The 18,777-nt window shown below is 41.6% G+C and overlaps 1 protein-coding gene across 5 annotated transcripts in view; it reads left to right on the top strand.

The window, feature by feature from the left end:
- LOC306967699 (protein TANC1-like) overlaps window positions 1-18,777 on the top strand; it is a gene marked incomplete at its 3' end in the record, with an annotated part of 145,870 nt that overhangs the window by 95,961 nt on the left and 31,132 nt on the right. For all 5 annotated transcript variants that reach the window (XR_013793202.1, XM_079562818.1, XM_079562817.1 and 2 more), the window contains 5 exons: window positions 9,431-9,553; window positions 11,221-11,502; window positions 12,574-12,728; window positions 16,526-16,757; window positions 17,851-18,017. Coding sequence is in view for 4 of the 5 variants with exons in the window: in XM_079562818.1 (XP_079418944.1) it covers window positions 9,431-9,553; window positions 11,221-11,502; window positions 12,574-12,728; window positions 16,526-16,757; window positions 17,851-18,017 (959 nt within the window). The remainder of the gene's footprint in view (window positions 1-9,430; window positions 9,554-11,220; window positions 11,503-12,573; window positions 12,729-16,525; window positions 16,758-17,850; window positions 18,018-18,777) is intronic.

Raw genomic sequence — 18,777 nt, 5'->3', positions numbered from 1 at the left:
TGTTTTTGTTAAAGCCCGGCTGTGTACCAATTCGCCCAACAATTTGAATAAAACACACGCATTTATCGGTTTATTTAAATACTGCAGTAAGAAATAATTTCTGTGCTTCGTGATGTGAACGTTAATGGTTTCCATGGCAGCAAGGCAGCTTTGAAGAGAGCACTTACTGTAGATTTCACTTTACATATTCAACTTCTTTATGGGCATTGTTGGCCGCAAGGCTGAAGACCGAGTGGAGAGATTCTAGTTTTGTTTGCTGTTGACATGTTTTTGTTTTTTTTTTAAGTTTATTCTGTCAAATCTGTATCATAATGACAAAAAATACAGTACTTGGCTTGTCTAGTCTTCTGTATTCAGTCAGTAGTTCATTTTTTTTCAAGGTTGCAGGCTGTTGCGAGACAGCTGTTTTGTTTGAAAAGATACTGACACAAACAGGACCATTTTGATTCATCTCTCTGTGTTCTCTTGCTGTTCAGAAAGTTTTCATTGATTGATGACTAATGAAAAAAACAACTTTGGTCTTTGTCTTGTTGAACATTACACAAACTTTAAAAGCACGCTTATCAGGCTACTATTTTTTGCCAAGCTATGAGTCGCACCAGCCAAAAAATGCAAAATGAACAAGATAAAAACATATACAAGTCGCTCCGGAATATAAGTCGCACCAGCCTTGGCAACTACCTGGGCTTGCAGGCGTAACTTCCCTGCTGACAAGCCTCTTCCGGCATCACGTTGTTCAAGCTCTTATTTGCGAACTCGTTCCTCAAGCTGTTGCCATCTCGCTGTTTGCCCGCGATTAGCTTTTTTTGTTCTCTTCATTGCTGCAGGAGTAACCTCTGCTTTTCGCCAGTCCCTCACAAGTTTCTCGCTCACTCCAAACTTTATTGTTTTTCAACTTTTCAGTGGTACAGTAAATAAGTATGCGTTTTATTTGTCATTGTACAACCGTACAGGAGTAGCAGATTCTGGTACACAAGCCTACAGCGCCCTCTCGTGGTTGTCAGTGTGAGAATAACAAACCTGAAATTATAAGTCACACCTGAGTATAAGTCGCACCCCCAGCCAAACTATGAAAAAAGGTGCGACTTATAGTCTGGAAAATATGGTATGTATATTATTTAGATTTTGTTACATTTTTGTTACACTGTATTCACCTTAGTCAGCCCCGCCCACTTTAGTTTTTTGTTTCCTCTTTGTGTAAACACTGCTGTGGGTTGGGATTTCCATTAAAGGGGGGGTATTATGCAAAATCGACCTTTTCAAGCTTTACATCATGTTATTAAGTCATTCCCTCATTAAAACCATGCCTGAAGTGTTGCCTTAGCACATTCACGTATTTTCGAGTAATCTGTAGAAACTCTGATGGCGGCCATTTTAGGGATAAAACGCCTGATTCCTTCAGGAAACGCCCTCGACCTCCAGGATACGCCTCCGACCTTTCGTCACCAGCCGAGTAACCAACCACTGCTCCTCAGCAGAACCCCCTCCCCGCAGTGTCTAGCCCTAAGATGTAAACAGAGTCATCATGGAGGATTAGCTTCATGTGTTGTGAACCGGAGCCACAGCAGACTTTTACAAAGACACACATCAGTGTTTCTGTTCCCAAAACACCCAGGATTAAAACCGGTGACAAGAACACTTATTTCAGTGTCTGGTTCTGCGCTGGGCCTTGATGATGCAGAGAGCCTCCGGAGAAAGCTAATGCTAAGCTAAACCTCGAGTCATCACGTGAAAACGAGAAATATGCACACATAAAGTCAATAAAACCACCACACACATAAAGAACCGCTTAACAATGATCACACACGGAGCCTGGCTTGTTGATTTGGAAGTTTATTGCTCACATTTCATCTACAATGGGTCATAGCCGAGTGGTTTTCTCCCGGAGCTAACAAGCTAGCCGCGACAAGCTAACGGGAAAATTCACTGAATACAAGCAGCATATTATGCATTGAAAACGTCACTAAAACAGGCAACTGCTTGAAGCAGCCTTTATGATTATCACACACTGAGCCGGGCTTGTTGATTTCGTAGTTTATTGCTCACATTTCATCTACAGTGAGTCGTAGCCGAGTGGTTTTCTCCCGGAGCTAACAAGCTAGCCGCGATAAGCTAACGGGAAAATTCACTGAATACAAGCAGCATATTATGCATTGAAAACGTCACTAAAACAGGCAACTGCTTGAAGCAGCCTTTATGATGATGACACACGGAGCCTGGCTTGTTGATTGTGTAGTTTATTGCTCACATTTCATCTACAGTGAGTCGTAGCCGAGTGGTTTTCTCCCGGAGCTAAGGCACTATTAGCCGCGACAAGCTAACAACCTTCACCTTCACAACATTCATTGAAAACAGGCAGCATATTATGCACAAATAACGTCAATAAAGCAGGCAACTACTCGAAGCAGCCTTTACGATGATCACACAATGAGCCTGGCTTTACACATTTGTGGTTTATTGCAGACTTTTCATCAACAATGAGCTGTAGTCGATTATAACAAGCTAACGGGTAACCTCGAAAAACCATTGTCCACCTGCACAGATAATGTCCGTCTTTTGAATCGTATGGGCTCCTGCAGATCCTGGTGTAGTCCATGGGTGTATAGTTAGAGATCCATAGGGCATGGCAGATGCAAAGAGATAGCCTCCAAACCGCAGTTATTTTTCAGGCAAGAGCCCCTTCCAAGCGTCCGGTGTGGAAGGTTCGTCTCCAAATAATATCCTGTGTGGCCATTGTTCACAAAGTGATAAACAGTAGCTCCTTTCCAACAATAAAAATTAAAATGCACCGATCGTAGTTTCAATACTGTTGAGACAACAAGCGCAGTGTTGTTGTGATGCCACAGACAGCGTGTGGAGGGGGCGTGTCGCAAAGGGTCAGAGGTTCTTAAAGAGACAGAGGCCTATTTCAAGTCATTTGCTAACGCCATTTTGAAAGAGCAATTTTATACAAGGCAGTTATTCTTATTTACGGCATTGACAGACCAACAGAAGGTTTCATCATCATTGTAGTGTGCTATAGATTGGTGCTATGTGGCTGAAAAAAGCATAATACCCCCTCTTTAAAATCAATGGAGGATTGGAATGGAATAGGAATAAACAATGCGATAAAGCTCAAAGGAAATTAGTTTGCCTCTCAGACTGATCACAGAACAAGAATGAAAGAATGCAAGAATGAAAAAGTGGCCGTAGATTATTTTTAGTGATATTTTTCCTCAGTACCTGTTTTCACTCTGCTTTGGCTGTGTGCGGTTTGTCAGAAATGTTGCTTGTTACTTAAGAAACCAAAAATCAGCTCAAGTCAGACCTATAATTTGGCCATGAACACAATATGACGGCGCCCATAGTGTGTTCCTGAATAAGAATGAATGTCGTGCAAAGTCTACGTTATATCGGTATTTAAAGCCACACTGCGGAAAATCACAGGTCACATGTTGCAGAACTCAAAGCATAAACAAACATTTCAACGTTATCGAATATGTTCATAATCATACGCTAGACACTTTTTTTCCTGCTGCAAAATAAAGCATTACGGAGAGGACAGCGCTCTACTCTACCTTTATTCAAATAAAAGCTGTAAATGCCCATGGAGACGCTTACTGCTTATATTCAGGGGCAGGTTCGAGGGGCGTTCGAGAGTTTTATTTTATTCTTAATAGGTAAAATGTTATGCAGTGTTTTTCCATGATTTGTCCTCGTTATCAAAAATAAATTTTCCTTCTATACTGTATTTATTTTGAAACTGAAATGCATTCTATATTATGTTGATGAAAATACAAAAAACATGACAAAAGACATGAATTTACAAAACACTTCTGTAAAGCCACTTCTTCAGTAAATGTGACTGTGAAAGTGTGTCTTTTTGTAATGCTAACTATTTCTCAGTTCTGCAAGTTTTCAAAAGAATCCTCTGTTTCAACCTTTCAAACACACATTCTACTTCATCTAAAGGTTATACGAGATTACAATGAACTTGTGCATCTGTGTGAAGAAAAAAAGAAAGAAAAAAGTGAGCAGGTCTGGGAGTCAAGTCTGGCTGATACTGAGGCTTTGTGTTGGGCCGGTGGAGCTAAGGACCTCTCCCTATTGTAGTGTTTTCAAAGGTTAGATATGCCCAAAGAAAAGAGCGAATATTTTCATCAGAAATATGACCCGACAAATGTGGAGCTTCAAAGTCCACCGCAGACGGCGCCGACTTCAAGGTGTTATGCGCAGGTTTCATCAGCACGCGGAGCAGGGATAGAGCATTATGAGAGATGGGAACATTGAGAGGTGCCGCGCGGCTCGACAAAAGGCAAAACGGGAGAAAACATTACCCGCAAATGAGAAAAAGGCATTATCAAGTCATGATTTTGGTAAGCTCACGTTTTGTAAAGACTTTCCATTGTTGCTGTTAATACACATTTCGGCTTTTAGGGGTGAGGTATGATATTCCATAATTAAGGAGTCACTTTTAGGTAATAGTGGCATGTATAAAAAAAACAATACTAACACTAACCAGAAGGAGGCATCAATGGAGCCAATTATTAGTTTTAGTTGTTTCCATTTAAGATCAAGAGAGGCATAAAGCAAAAATCTGGGGAGCAGGGCTGGACTGGCCATCGGGAGATTCGTGAGTTTTCCCGGTGGGCCGACGTACTTTTGTTTGTCCAATTAGCCGGAAATGCCTTTAGTATCTCTATCATTACATAGACGCAATTACACAACTCCTCCAGTAGAGGGATGTGACGCCTTTTGTACCCTTCTGGTGGCGCTTTCTTGAGTTGTGCTTCCCAGATAATCTCGTATAATGAGCAATGGGTCTCTCGGACATAACACTCATGCCCCTCACATTGCCAATGTAAGAGGAAATAGTTTATTGTAACTCCAGGACCCACAGAACCTTAGACCTCTATTTTTTACAGAGGTTTTTATAGATTATTTTAGACAAATGTTTGCAAAGAAGTGCATGCTGGGAGTTGTCAGGTGACTCCGTCTTGCCCCTTGTCGTCACTACACACCTCTCTAACTCCGTGGTGAGTTTTACCGTTTCATCTTCAATCTACAGTGGGATCATTTGGTTGGTTTTGAGAAGTTTATTTGTGTTGCAGTCGCGAAAGGAATTTCATTAACGGAACACACATTTTAAGATTGTTAAGTAATTTTATAAAAGTTCCATCAAATTGTAAATGACAAGATTAAAGTGTTGAGTGCTATGAGGGGCTAGCTTGAATTTGGCAGAAACAAAATGCAACTATTGTCCTCGATTCGTAGCTTATACTGCTTTAGTTCAAGCCAAGGGCTCATCACCTCGACTATTGCATTGAATATGACTTTTTTTTTTTTTTTTAGAGGGCCGGTCTTGACCGAAAAGTCCCGGGCCGATTTTTTTCTGCCAGTACAGCCCTGCTGGGGAGCACTCTTCTGTTGTTGGCGTTGTCGATTTTGAGTCTCAGCTCTGATAGTTTGCTGGTTGTCTCTCCCCACTCTTCACTCTATTGGTGCCTAATGTAGATGGAAAGGCTGTTATAAATTTAGACCATTTGACAATAGCAAGGTAATAATGCCTTGGTGGAGGTCTGCTTTGTCAAATTTTATTCCACTGGATACAATATTAAACACTATTTCCCAACGATTATTTTGTTGATTTAAACATTTAAATTACGCAAGGCTTATTTTTCTGTAGCCAAACGGGATAGATAGAGGATAGAAAATGGAGGTATCGATGGTTTATGCAAGATGCTTCTATCACATTGTGCCCATTCACCTTAAAGGGACTAGAGCTTGCCATTTCATACTCACTACTGCCATCTCAGGTCATACGTGTAACTGCAGCTTCTATATTACGCTCGTGCATGACGGCACTTAGGACCCGAATTAACACCTTTATGCCTTTATGACAGTGCAGGATTTTAGAGGCAGTTGTGCTGAACAGGTCTGGGCTCATTCTACACATTAGGACATGGCTGGAACATGTAGGGGGAGGAAAATACTTTATTTTAACATTTTTAAACTCTGTATAGTCCCTTTAATGTGGAAGGATGCAACATGAAGGAATAAATGGATAAACCTACCTGTGAAAAATCTCGGTAGGACTGGATCATCATAAAGAATAAAAATAAACTATTAAAGACTTGCATGCCCAACATAATCCACCATTTGCAGCCATTTCCCATTCACATTTAGAGAATATTCCAGTGTTGCCCCCTCTGACACTCTTGCCTTCATTGCTCCACTGCCTCGTGGTGTGGATACGGTGACAGGCTGGGGACAGCAGAGGGAATAGGAGAGGGGGACAGGCAGACCCTTTCTGTATGTGCTCTAGCTGCCGCCGCAGCTGACTGAGTTCACTGGGGCAGAGAGAACGCTTTGTGCCCTCCGCCAGTTCATCCACTCTCCAGGGACCGACTCCAAACTCCCTGCAGCCTGCCCCTGCCCGCTTGGCTACGTATGGTGTATATTTTATTTTGGGAGTTAAAAAAGAAGCTCTGTTTTGGTTCAGGAATGTGATGTAAGTAGTGCTTGTAGTTGTTTACATTGAATATATTGAGGGAAAGTGTATTTATGAGCTAGGGATAGCACAGGCTGTGTTAAAATGTATCTAAAACTATTACTATCGTAGTATTACTTCTATTATTCTACTACTACTACTACTACTACTACTAGTGCTACGATATGTGCTTCTACCACCACTACAAACCCTTCAACTATGACACTTCCCCATAGATACATAGGGCAACATGTCATACAAGGGGGCGTGGCCTAGCCAAGGGGGAAGAAAACCTTTCATGGGAATTTCTATTTTTCACTCTTTTCAGCCGTTTTCAGGCGGACTATGAACATATTTAACACACCGATCTAGTCAAGCCAAAATTGGGTCTATATGGATGTTTTTCCACAGAAAATTGTTGAGTAGAAGCGAAAAAAATGAAACTCGTTAGCATTGCATCGCTAACTTTAGCATATGTAGCATGAAGCTAGCATTGTTTCCTGGTTAGCGTTGGCTGTTGAACCACTTTGCTTCTCTCCTTCTCATAATTCAGCATTTGTTAAAGTAATGGTGGAGAAACGGGAGGAAGTTCATATATATTTTTTTTTCTTTCTTCTTCATTCTCCCTCAGGCTGCTTCGAACATGACCATATATGGCCATTTGCAAAGAGGCCGTCTGTATCGATACCTATTGCAGTCCACTACTATTATGATACAGCTAAATACTACTACTTTATAAGGGGCAATGGTGGCTTAGTGGTTTGAGGGATTTCCCACAAACATGAACGTCAACAGTTCCCACCCTGTGTCCTTAGGCAAGACATGTCACTTGACCGTCAATAATGTAAGGTTTCTGGTGCAATTTTGCACTTCTGGAAAAGCACTGGAGCTGCTACAACTAATACTACTGCTACTTTAAGGAATGGAATGGTATGGAATGAAATGAAGTTGAAAAGGTGAGATGATCAGTTGACAATACGTCCTAATCACGTCTGTAGGAGCCCTTCCTAACCCGAGGATGGTAATATGCTTTGTTAAGTGTACCGATAAATCCACCTTTCTCCAATTAAACGGTGACAGGCTTCATTTAGTTTTATTGGAAAATGAATCAATGGCAGCCTCGTCGGTTCCTGTCTTGTCAGCAGTGAGTTAATTACTGGGACATTCCATGAAGTAAGTTCCCTTAGTGTGAGGAGGGAGAGAAGTGTAGACAATTCAAAAGATAGAGGGGGGTGCATAGAGAGAGAGAAGAGATAGAGAGAGACACAGAGAAAGGGACTCGGGTGACTTTAAAGGTAAAGAAAACCGTCATGCTGTTTTCCATGTAATAACTTTATATAGAAAAAGAATGTATACTTCCACTGACAAATCGTCAAGGCAATCAGAGCTTGGTTGCAGGCAGGTTTTTTTAGATACTTGTGCGCGAGACGAAGTGGTTCCAGTTCCAGTGAAAAAGAGAGTGAGAGAAAGTGTGTGAGAGAGAAAGCGAGAGATTTGTCCAGTGTCTACCCAGGGCCAGCGCAAACATCACCATGGAGATCCTATTGAACACACAGTAAAAGCCTAATGCACATCTTTATTATATTACAAGAGCATGTGTCATTCTTTAAAGACAAAAAAGGCTTTTGCAATCACAGCCTGAAGGTTTTAGTTTACTTCATGCACACTTTCCTTCCTCTATTTACCAAAAACATTTGCAGCAAATTGAAGTGCATAAAGGAGTGACAGAGTGGTTACCACTGTCTAACAGTAAAGATATTAGTCTGATTGATTCAGACAGGCCTATGTATTGTGCCACTTTGTTGCCTCTAACAAGTATTCAAGGTTCCTCTCCGAGTGCTCACTTTAAACACATCCATATATAAGATGATCTACTATACGAATGCTTACATTGACATTCGAGGTCTAAAGTTTACGGTTTGCAGGTTTTAAAGATGGCAAGACCTAGTGAAGATAGGATATTTTGTTGTTTGTAAAATATACTCCCCGTTTTTTATTCAATCACAATGAATTACACAGCTCTAATGTATATATTAAACTAGAATCATGGTTTAGTTTCTATGGTTTCTTTTTGTTTTGTCTCATGATGAGTATAATGTTATACCTATACGACCACCAACCACAGTGTGTTGAAAATCAATATAGAAAAAGCAGCAATTTACAGGTAAACCTAAACACACTTAATGACAAACATTTACCAAGACATTATTAACTCCTTGATGCAGCTAAGATGGGAGGTAACTTTATTTGTCAGGAACCAGAAATTCCAGTTCTTTTTTATTGTTGTTGAATGAGGTCTCACAAGCTTCAATTGATCTCGCGCTCTTCCATGGCTTCCACACATTTCTAACATGTTATTGCTGCCACACTGTAATTTTATGAAATGTTTGACACCATCTTTACTGTCTTTGTCATACTCCATTATTACTGCGGTGACTCAGTGTTGATCTGGGATTTCCTTTGACTCCTCTATTTGATCATTGCTACAGTATATAGATAAAGGAACTACACACAAGTGATGGTGCTTAAATGCTGAGTATAGGGCCCCTAATCTGCTAACTTTTCATCATTAAATCTAAACTTCATGCCAAGTCTGTGCACTGTAGGCAATTCCCAATAAGATATAGTCTGCCTGCATAGTGTACAGTAATTCCCCCCATGATAACTTTTGTATTTTTTTTAAGGACAAGTTTTGTCAATTGTATCCTTCCTCTTACACCCCTTGGGACTCTTCACTCCTCTCTTTAACAGTCAGCTCAAATCTGCTACAGCCTCTCTTTTAGCCATTACTGGTACCTGCACACAATGCCCGGAGCAAACTGCAGCTGTCAGCAGACTGGGCCTCTCCTCTCGTCACTGTGTCTGACATGCCGGTGTGTCACTAAACTCGGCCGCACTGTGAGATGTGCTCTAATGAAGTGTCTGATCGTCGCCTCGCGCCTGCTCTGTCTCTGTCCGCAGCCACCAGCTCCACCAAGTTGGAGGACCTGAGTTTCCTCGATGAGCAGCGGAACACCCCCCTGCGCACCTCCATCCGCCTCCCCTGGCACAACACCGGAGGGAGACCGCCTCACGACTCAAAAGGTAAAGAAAAAAAACAAAACTGTGGAGTATATCAGTATCTATGCAGTAAATCACTGGAAGCAGATTTATGTTCAGTTCTCGTATCAGCAGAATGACTCCATATGACTCCAGTGCTTTGGTATTTGGTGTCGTATTATATTATTATATTATATTAGCTGAGAATTTGAAATATACAAAACATACAGCTAGTAAACTGATAAACCCTATTCACAGGAAGTAAAAAAGTACATCAGCACTGACTGTTTACCCTAAACCCGATTTGCTTTCATAAAACTAAGTATTGTCCTGACCAGACTTAAGCTGTTGCGCTCTCTGCAATGCTGATACATCCTCTTGTGATGGCTTTGTTTTTCCGATGTGGAGTCATTCTCTCATTCTTCTCTCCAAACATGGTTGCATCTTCAAGTGTCATTGGCCAAACCGTTTTATGAAAAGACATGCACTGCCAAGTGTGCTGGATCCAAACCGTAAAAACTAAGATCCATATGACTGAATAAGCTCACCTTGTTTTTAGTTAGCTTATTCAGTTGGCAGATATTTCCTGCCGTTGTCATATCTGTAGGGATTCTGAAGTGTTTTTTTGTGGTTGTTTATGTCCCAAAACCCTTAAAATTAGGCAATATACATAGTAAATTATATTGTCTAAGACATGGGTCACAAATTAAATTTCACCAAAGTCCAATTTGAACAAATATTGTCAAGCAAAGGTCTGGAACATACGGGGTTAATTCACGGTTATATAAGGATGTTTAAGCCTATATTAAATCTATTACTGTGATTAGAAAATAATGCAATTAATTGAATCCTGTATTTGTTTTTGCTTTAAAAATAGGTTTTGACTTTTAAGTATCAGAATGCATAGGCTACTGTAGCCTCGATTATACACAATGTGCACATACGTAATATATGACAGTGATGTGTTTCTCCTCTTTGCTCAGTTCAACACACTGAGCCCTGCTTAGCCTTGGCTTAGTCCAGGGTTAGTCCTGGCTTAGTCCCGGTTTAGTCCTGGTTTAGTCCAGGTTCGGACCTGCTCGCTGCCAATCGATAAACAGCCGCGTTATTTGCACATTACGATCGTGCGTGCATATTTAACTAGTGCGTCTTCCGCTATTTTTTTTACCGAGCCATGTCATTCCAAAACCGTTTCAATTTTTTTTTTTAAAGAGTCAGGGAGCTAAGATGTAGGACTTTCTCTTTCTGTTCATCTGAGCTGTAGTTTACCACTCTGCAGTCAGAGAGGGAGAGAGAGAGAGAGTGCACATGCAGCCGCTCATCTGAGGGGAGTCTGGGTCGGGTCCAAAGTTCAAATCCAAGGTTCGGGTCCGGATGGGCTGGCACATGGGTCCGGACCGAGGTCCGCCGTTTAGTGACCTCTGGTCTAAGATGTTGTATGCTACATGCTCATTATGTCAACTCAATAAATGGTGTCTGCCAGTATGAATCCTCTGCTTTCATTTAACCCTCTCCTCTACATCCTCACCTTTCATCCCAACACTCCTTTTAGTTATTCTACTAAAACCTTTAATTAGACTGCGTACATTCACATTCTTGGCTATTTTACTGGAAACCTGCCTGGTACTTGACCATATCCAGGACAACTTTAAAGTGTGCCAATACCGGTTTTGCGTTGTATATTCATGTGTCTTCTTTGTCTTCCCGCTCAGGTCGATTTGCTCCCTACAAACCGGCGGACATCATGCTCAAGCCCTTGTTATTCGAGGTGCCCAGTATCACCACAGACTCCGTGTTCGTGGGGCGGGACTGGCTGTTTCAGGAGCTGGAGGACGTTCTCAAAGCCAGTGAGACGGCGGAGACCCACGGAGCGGTGATCGTAGGCAGCGTGGGCTACGGGAAAACGGCCATCATCTCGCGGCTCGTGGCGCTGAGCTGTCACGGCGGGCGGATGAGGCAGATCGCATCCAACAGCCCAAGCGCATCCCCAAAGGGTAATTTTCAAGACCTCAAAACGCTGAACTTTAAAATGCTGGTGTCATAGGTGCTGCTCCCTAGTCTTACTCCGTCCATTTCAGCACTCAAATTGTCTTCACTACAAAGCATGCCTGGCTAACTCTAACAGCAGTTGTTTATAGACTTTTTTAAACTGCTTCACTTCCCTTTGTACCTGCAAAAAGAGTCCATATGTTTTGTGTGCACAAAAATGACACGGTGGAATTACTTTTACACGCTTTTAATTTAAACGTGCATTATGGAACTTTTTATGTGGAAAAAGTGCGTATTTGACCTTGTAGTGACCCAGCGGCTGTACGGATGGTCAGCATGGCACCTTTACTGCCCATCACAGTGGTCTTTAGGACGCTCCAGGATCAATTGTGTGGAAGGTATTCTCTGCTGATGGACCCTCTCATTAGAAAACCTACAGAACAATTGATCGTTGAGTGTTGTTGAAACCACAGTGATTGAAAGTAAAGGTGCTATGCTGACCACTCACACAGCTGCTGGGTCACTACAAGGTAAAATACAGACACACATGAAAAGTTGCACAATGTACCTTTAAATTCGAGTATAATAATGAGGCGTCCAAGAGTTCAAAATATTTTGTTTGGCATGGTAAAATCTTTTTGAGCACCGGAGCTTTCATTTCTACAGAGAGTGAACTACGTGTCTGCAACTGTTGGAGCTGATGCATGGATAGATGGCAATATAATGTAGCTAAAATGATCAGGATGAGACTCGTGAGAGTGTAAAGACTTTCTAAGCTAGCTGGAGCTGTCAATCGCTTCTGTAGAGAATTAAAGCCAAGCGCTTACATCTGTTCATGAGGAGATGACCTCACCAAACGGAACTATGTAAACATTTATGAATGAAACAAAGACTTCCTTCCATTACGTTTGTTATATACTAACATTACACTATGGGGAAAAGCAAAAAAGCCACAAAAAGAAAAAAAGAAGCATATCCTTGAAGATGGTCAATGTCAATGAGTAACACAGCCTAACGTTGTAAAAGTCTTTGCTGGTCCTTGTTCTGTTTAACACGTGTGACTGTGGTTTTGTTAGGTGGCCCGGGACAAAGCGCAGAGCTCCCCCTGAGCCAGCCTCCACAGCCCACCCCTCCCTCCAGCGCCTCGAACACCCTGAGGACCAGCAGCTGTCCTGGGACGCCCGAGATCCAGAGGCGCAGGGAGGAGGCTGTCCGCCGCCTGGCTGCAAAGGTACGACATTAGCGTTTAAGCTTTTTGAACTAGTTTCAAATCCTACAAGGCCAATTCTGCACCAGTCTCAGTAGTCTTGTTGTAATAAATATAAAAGTGTGGGTGCATTTATCCTTTCCGCATCAAATGATTTAATTACAGCCATGTTGGACACAATCTGCAAGCATTTAGGTAAATATCGCTAAGTATTAAAAGGGAAACTAGGAACATTTTCACTGTCTTGTCTGGGCTGTGTCTTTTCGATCTTTCTGATATCTGAGTTATGAGCTGTGGATCAGTGTTGGGCAGCTGCAGAGGTTATTAAGCGCAGCGCTATCTCTTCTCCTTGTATTAAAACTTTAATATCACGGCCTTGTTTGATCTGGTCTGTGTATGTAGTGGACTAAAAGGGGAGTTCAATGTGAGCTTCAGCAGCATTTCGGTTCTAACAAAGAGGAAAAACCTCGCGAATGAAAACCTTAGGTGGTGCACCATTCGTTTTCCCAATTAAAATCTTCACAAGCTGGAGAGCCTTGCAATCAATGGTGCAAATGTAATAATTATTTCATTGGTTATTTTCCTGTAAAGAAGCAAAAGCAGACATCTGTATTTGCTGCCTGCAGGGCCTGGTCTCCTCTGAGATCCGTTTTAAGAAGAGCTGTTAATTAAGCTGTATTAAGAACATATTGTCAGCACAGCATTACGTGTGATCCAAATGTCTGATGACTAAGAAGGCAATTCGCACAATGCAGTAGCCCTGTGAATGACACTATCTACCAATGGACCATCATTATTTTTCCAAATGACTGTGCTTACTCTGTGCACAGACCTTTTCTAACAAACCCAAGTGCGACTGTGTGCGGCAAAGTAAATTGTAATCATTTGTAAATAGTCCAATTACAGATAAGTAAGGTACATTTGCTCACTTTGTAGAATGCGGTTTTGATTTCTTTCTGAGCTAAATTAAAGCTCTTTGTTCTGTCAGTTTCTTTTTGCAACCCAAGGGTGCGAGTCCAGATTGATATTACTGATAAATTATAAATGCATTTGAACTATTGAGATGTGCAGGAGGGTTAGTGAAAGCCAGACACAACTGGAGACGCGGGTAAGTGTTTAAAATCCACTACCCTACCCCAACGGTCAATATCAGTCAAAAGTGGTCATTACAACTTAAAGTGATGGTCTGTAAGTTTGCAAAGCGAGGACAGAGTGACATTTGAAAGTGAACGATCAAATTCCTCCCTTGCAAAATGTGGAGAACAGGAACAGAGTTTTCAAAAGCAAACAATCAAGCACCTCCCCCCCCCCTCCTGATTGGACCTGATAGGCCGGTTCACAGAAAAAGCTCGTCTCATTGGTCAACGCGGGAGGATACTAGACTCTGATTAGTTGCGGAGATCAGGGACTTTACCAAAAAAATATTTATTCATGTATTATTACCTACTTTTACATCAAAATGCAAGACCAGGTGGTTGATTTTGTACATTTAAAAAATTGAAATGCATTTAAACTTCCAGACGGTCACTTTTGAGAGAGAGTTGAAATCATATATTTTGTAAAGAAAAACAACAGACAGTAATATGAAATACATAAGAGGGCTGACTCATCTGCACACTCTTCTGCACAGTCCAGTTCAGAGCAGTCAAGGATTTAAAAGGCCGCTTTCTTCACTTACATTTTCTTTCTTCTAATATTTACTGTTTACACTCCTTCACCAAGCTCGTCTTCCGCGCACTGGGGAAACTTTGCGACAATTCTCTGGCAATCGGCAACGTGGAACCCCCCCGACAGCTCATCTCATGCCACCGTGGCCCATTTGAATATCTTTGTAACCCAAGCTACAATCCCTCAAGCCACTTATTGTGTTAAGTGTTTCCAACTGGCTCCTCTGCCGCCTGCCTGCCTGCGGGGCTGTGTTCCTGTGATGTGTGATGCAACAGCGGGTAGCTTCTGTCAAATTCTGTCAGCTCTTTTTAATCATTCATTTGAAGAGAGAGTCCCCCAACCGACCACAGAGATCATTACTGTCTGACATGAGCGTTTTTACTTATTAACCAGCAAACAGTGGCACAATCCGTCGAGCTTACAGGTTTATTGCATTTGATAACTTTTCTGAAATAGTAAATTCTTTGGCAGTAGTTTCTTTTAAATTTTGCATTCTGTCTTTTTTGGGGGGAGATGGTGCGAGGGAAAAGTATTCACTAAACATTGCTTTTTGTCAAGAGAAATGCTTCGTCTGACACGTAATTTCCGCTGGTGGAAGGCGCTAAACAGTCTGTCAGCGGGCTAGCAGGAATCCCATCTATTGAGGCGCCCCTCCACTATGAAATAAAATAAAATGCTCGGCTTGACGTGTCAAAGATTCAATGAGCGCACACTATGCATTTCAAAACGGCGAGCGGATTTAGCATGGATGCAGCGACGCCGGAGCTAAACGGCGCGGCACAGATATTAAGTAATGAACATGGAGGCAGAGAGATCTTAATTGGTCTGACGCGAACATGCTACAAAGCGGCGGGTCTTCCCAGTACTTAGTCGTCATCAGTGCGAGTGGCGCGGCAGATGAACACGTCTGCCTCCCCGCCTGCTCTCTCTGTAAGTGTGTCATCCATCCCAGGGGCAGCTCTGTAGCCTCCACACCTTTGCCGTGCCTTCATTTCCCACTGAATCAGGTGCAATTTGAAACTCCGCTGCAGCAGCCTGCCCTTCTGGATGTCTCATTCTCGAGCGCCTCCTGAGATTGACTGCTTTCTTTTAATAGAAGTGTCAAGTAATGACCTAAGCAAGCGTTAACCATTGAGCTCACATCACCTGTTTTAACTGGGATGGGTCGAATTAGATTTGGTTTAAGGCAGAAATGTCACAGATTAATATATTGGATCTTAAAGTGATAGTCTGTAAGTTTGCAAAGTGAGGAGAGATAGAGTGAAATCTAAAAGTAAGCCATCAAATCCTTCCCCTCTTTTACCAGACAGCCCTTCTTAGTTTGCTAAATGAGGAGAGCAGGAACAGAATTATTAAAAGTAACAAGCTCCTCCCGTCTCTCCTGATTGGACCTGACAGGCTGGTTCACAGGAAAAGCTCGTCTCATTGGTCAACACGGGAGGATACTAGACTCTGATTAGTTGCTGAAAACTAATCCTGTCCCTCCTTACTGGAAGGAGGGACTTTACAACAAATAATATATATACATTATTACTTACTTTATATCAAAATTCAAGACCAGCTGGTCGATTTTGCACATTTTATAGAATTTGTAAAACATTTAAACTTCCAGACTGTCACTTTAATACAGTCATTGCCAATACAAAATGTAAATTGCCATGTCAGTGAGATGGTAGGGAATACTAAAATGCAAAAATCATAGTGATCAGTCAAAATATTGAATTGTCATCAGAGCCTAAAATGCTTTGTTTTGTTGCTGTGGGAAAGAAAACTACATCGCCCATGATCCTCTCCTCTCACAGCAGCCAACACGTAGAGATTTCTTTTAGATTACAATACTGATTGCATCAAACAGATCTTTCCTCTACTTTTTCATATCCAACATTACATTACTGACTGAGAGTTTGTTTTTACTTAGTCATTTCCACTGCTGCCTGCTGAACAGATGTTTACTGTTGGCAAAAAGAAGACTTTTTAAGGACATCAAGCTACATGATGTCTTGGTCCACTGCTGTTGGGAAAAATTACATTTCTGTTAAATTATTAGAAAAAGAAAGTGTAGATACAGAAAAAAGATGTTGTTTACAAATGTATCCACTGTGGGATAGTGACATAAACAGTTTTGCCTAACCATGTGTCCTTTGTTTTCGCAGGTGGTTGCGTATCATTACTGCCAGGCCGACAACACCTACACCTGCTTGGTCCCGGAGTTTGTCCACAGCATCGCGGCCCTGCTCTGCCGCTCCCACCAGCTCACCGCTTACAGAGAGCTCCTCCTCAAGGAGCCGCATCTACAGAGCATGCTCAGTCTGCGCTCCTGTGTGCAAGACCCGCTGGCGGCTTTCAGGAGGGGCGTCCTGGAACCACTCATCGGTCTGAGGAACGGTGAGACTATGATTTCTGTTTGTGTCGTTTTGTTTATGAGGTACATTGAGTTGAGTTTGATATAAAAAATGGAAGGTCTGTGTTTTGTTGCAGCTTGCCAGATAAACTATTATATAAAATGAACTCATAATTAACTGGCTGTAGCTGGTTTCCTCCCTCAACATCTTAGTTTTAATATCAAACTTAAAAAAGAACCTAAACTTACCTTTTGCGATGTTTATTTCATCACGTTTTTGTTTGCAAGTGAGCAGGAACTTTTCAGAAAGTAACTATAACATCGTTCAGCACCTGCAAGTTTCCCACGCATATTCATTCACAAATATTGACATGTCCAAGTGCAGTCTGTGATCCAAAAACAAGCATTTCCTTTCTGGGAGACCGCTTTGGCTAAAGTTCGGAGAAATATACATAAAACGTTAGGGCCCGTTTTCACAAAATGAGGATTTCTTTCCACTCAAACCTCCACTTTAGTTGTTTCTACAGACCTTTCCTGTCTTGTAGATTCTTGTTTATATCCTCTTTATTGAGCTTTTAAAGGCAACAAACAAGGCTAAATTTGAATAAGCTTATTCAAAAACGAAAGATCCCCTCTGAAAAAAATCCATTTGAACTGATATATCAACAAATTAAAACTACAAATTCCAGAATTACAATATCATGACAGTGTGAGAAGCGATATGGAAAGTTTAGTCTCTTGGCTTGGATCAAACTCACATTCCACCAGCTGCAGTGTTTTTTTTTCTTCATCCCCACAGGCTTTATTGGACAGGACAGCACAGCTTTATAGGGAGGGAAGAGCGGGGAGAGACATTCAGCAAATGTTGGGAGCCTTTCGATTGCCTGTCTAAGTTTGAGGGTCACAGGAAGTTGCAAAAGTTTACCTGCTGCACTTCGATGTTATTTTGTGGACAATTTCAGTTAAAATTCCAGCCGGTGTTTGGAAGAGTGCACCTCAATAACTGCTCGCGACATCTCTGAAAGCTCCAAATTGAGTTGCGCCAATAAACGGGGGAAAGAAAAACAACTCTGTGACCTCTCCGCAGCCCGAAGATGTTATAAAATAAACTTGAATTTTTTGTGTGTGTTGTTCCAGAGCGGAAGATTCCAGACGATGACCACATTATTTTGATCGACGGGCTGAATGAAGCCGAATTTCACAAGCCGGACTACGGTGACACAATCGCCTCTTTCATCACTAAAATTATCACCAAATTTCCTCCCTGGCTCAAACTGGTGGTCACCGTTCGGGTCAACCTGCTGGTAAGCGGACTCGGGGCTGTGCAAAGCAGTGGTTGACTTTTATTTTGCTGTGATTTGTTGGGCCAAAATGTGCAAATTGTTGAGTTTTCGATATGATTGATTATTCCCCCCCCCCCTCATACTGATTAAATTAAAAGAAAGTAAGACAGATTTTTTCCTATGTGCTAAGCTAAACAGTAGAATAAGTTAATGTGAGATCATTTTTGGCCATATCATATAGTGTGAAACTGAGAGTGACTGAGAGGACATTATACAAACTGTCTGACTACTCATGTTGTGTAGCTGTGTTAGCATTGTTCTCTCCATTCATTCCCGGGGTTCAGTGGTTGGCATTCACTGTATCACTGACCCATGATCAATAAATATTGGTCATGTCGTGTTAAAAAGTAGAGAAATACTGTTTTAAAGTAGAAAACAATGTCATTTGATATAAATAGAACTGTATCATTTGAAGTGTTTGACAGAGGAAAATCCATGAACAAATGAAAAGCTGCAAACACTAAATTTTCTTGTCAGATCTGGCATAAGGTCAGTCACAATTATCAAAGAGCCGTGAAATAACTAGAATAGATAATAGATAGAATAGTATCAAGTGGTGTTTTCCATGTGATTACATTGCACAAGATGGCCGCCAGAACTGCCATTCGTTCCAACGTGTTACTATGGCCACGTCCTGTCTAGAGTTTTTGTACAGATATTTGTGTGGCGTACCTTGACAAGAATTAGCGCCTTCTTAAACATTGTCGAAAAGAATATTACT

This window comes from Gobius niger, assembly GCF_951799975.1.
Source record: "Gobius niger genome assembly, chromosome: 9".
In the NCBI taxonomy this organism is placed as follows: Eukaryota; Metazoa; Chordata; class Actinopteri; order Gobiiformes; family Gobiidae; genus Gobius; species Gobius niger.
Note: the sequence above shows the minus strand (reverse complement) of the source record. Positions and strands in the feature narration are given on the sequence as shown.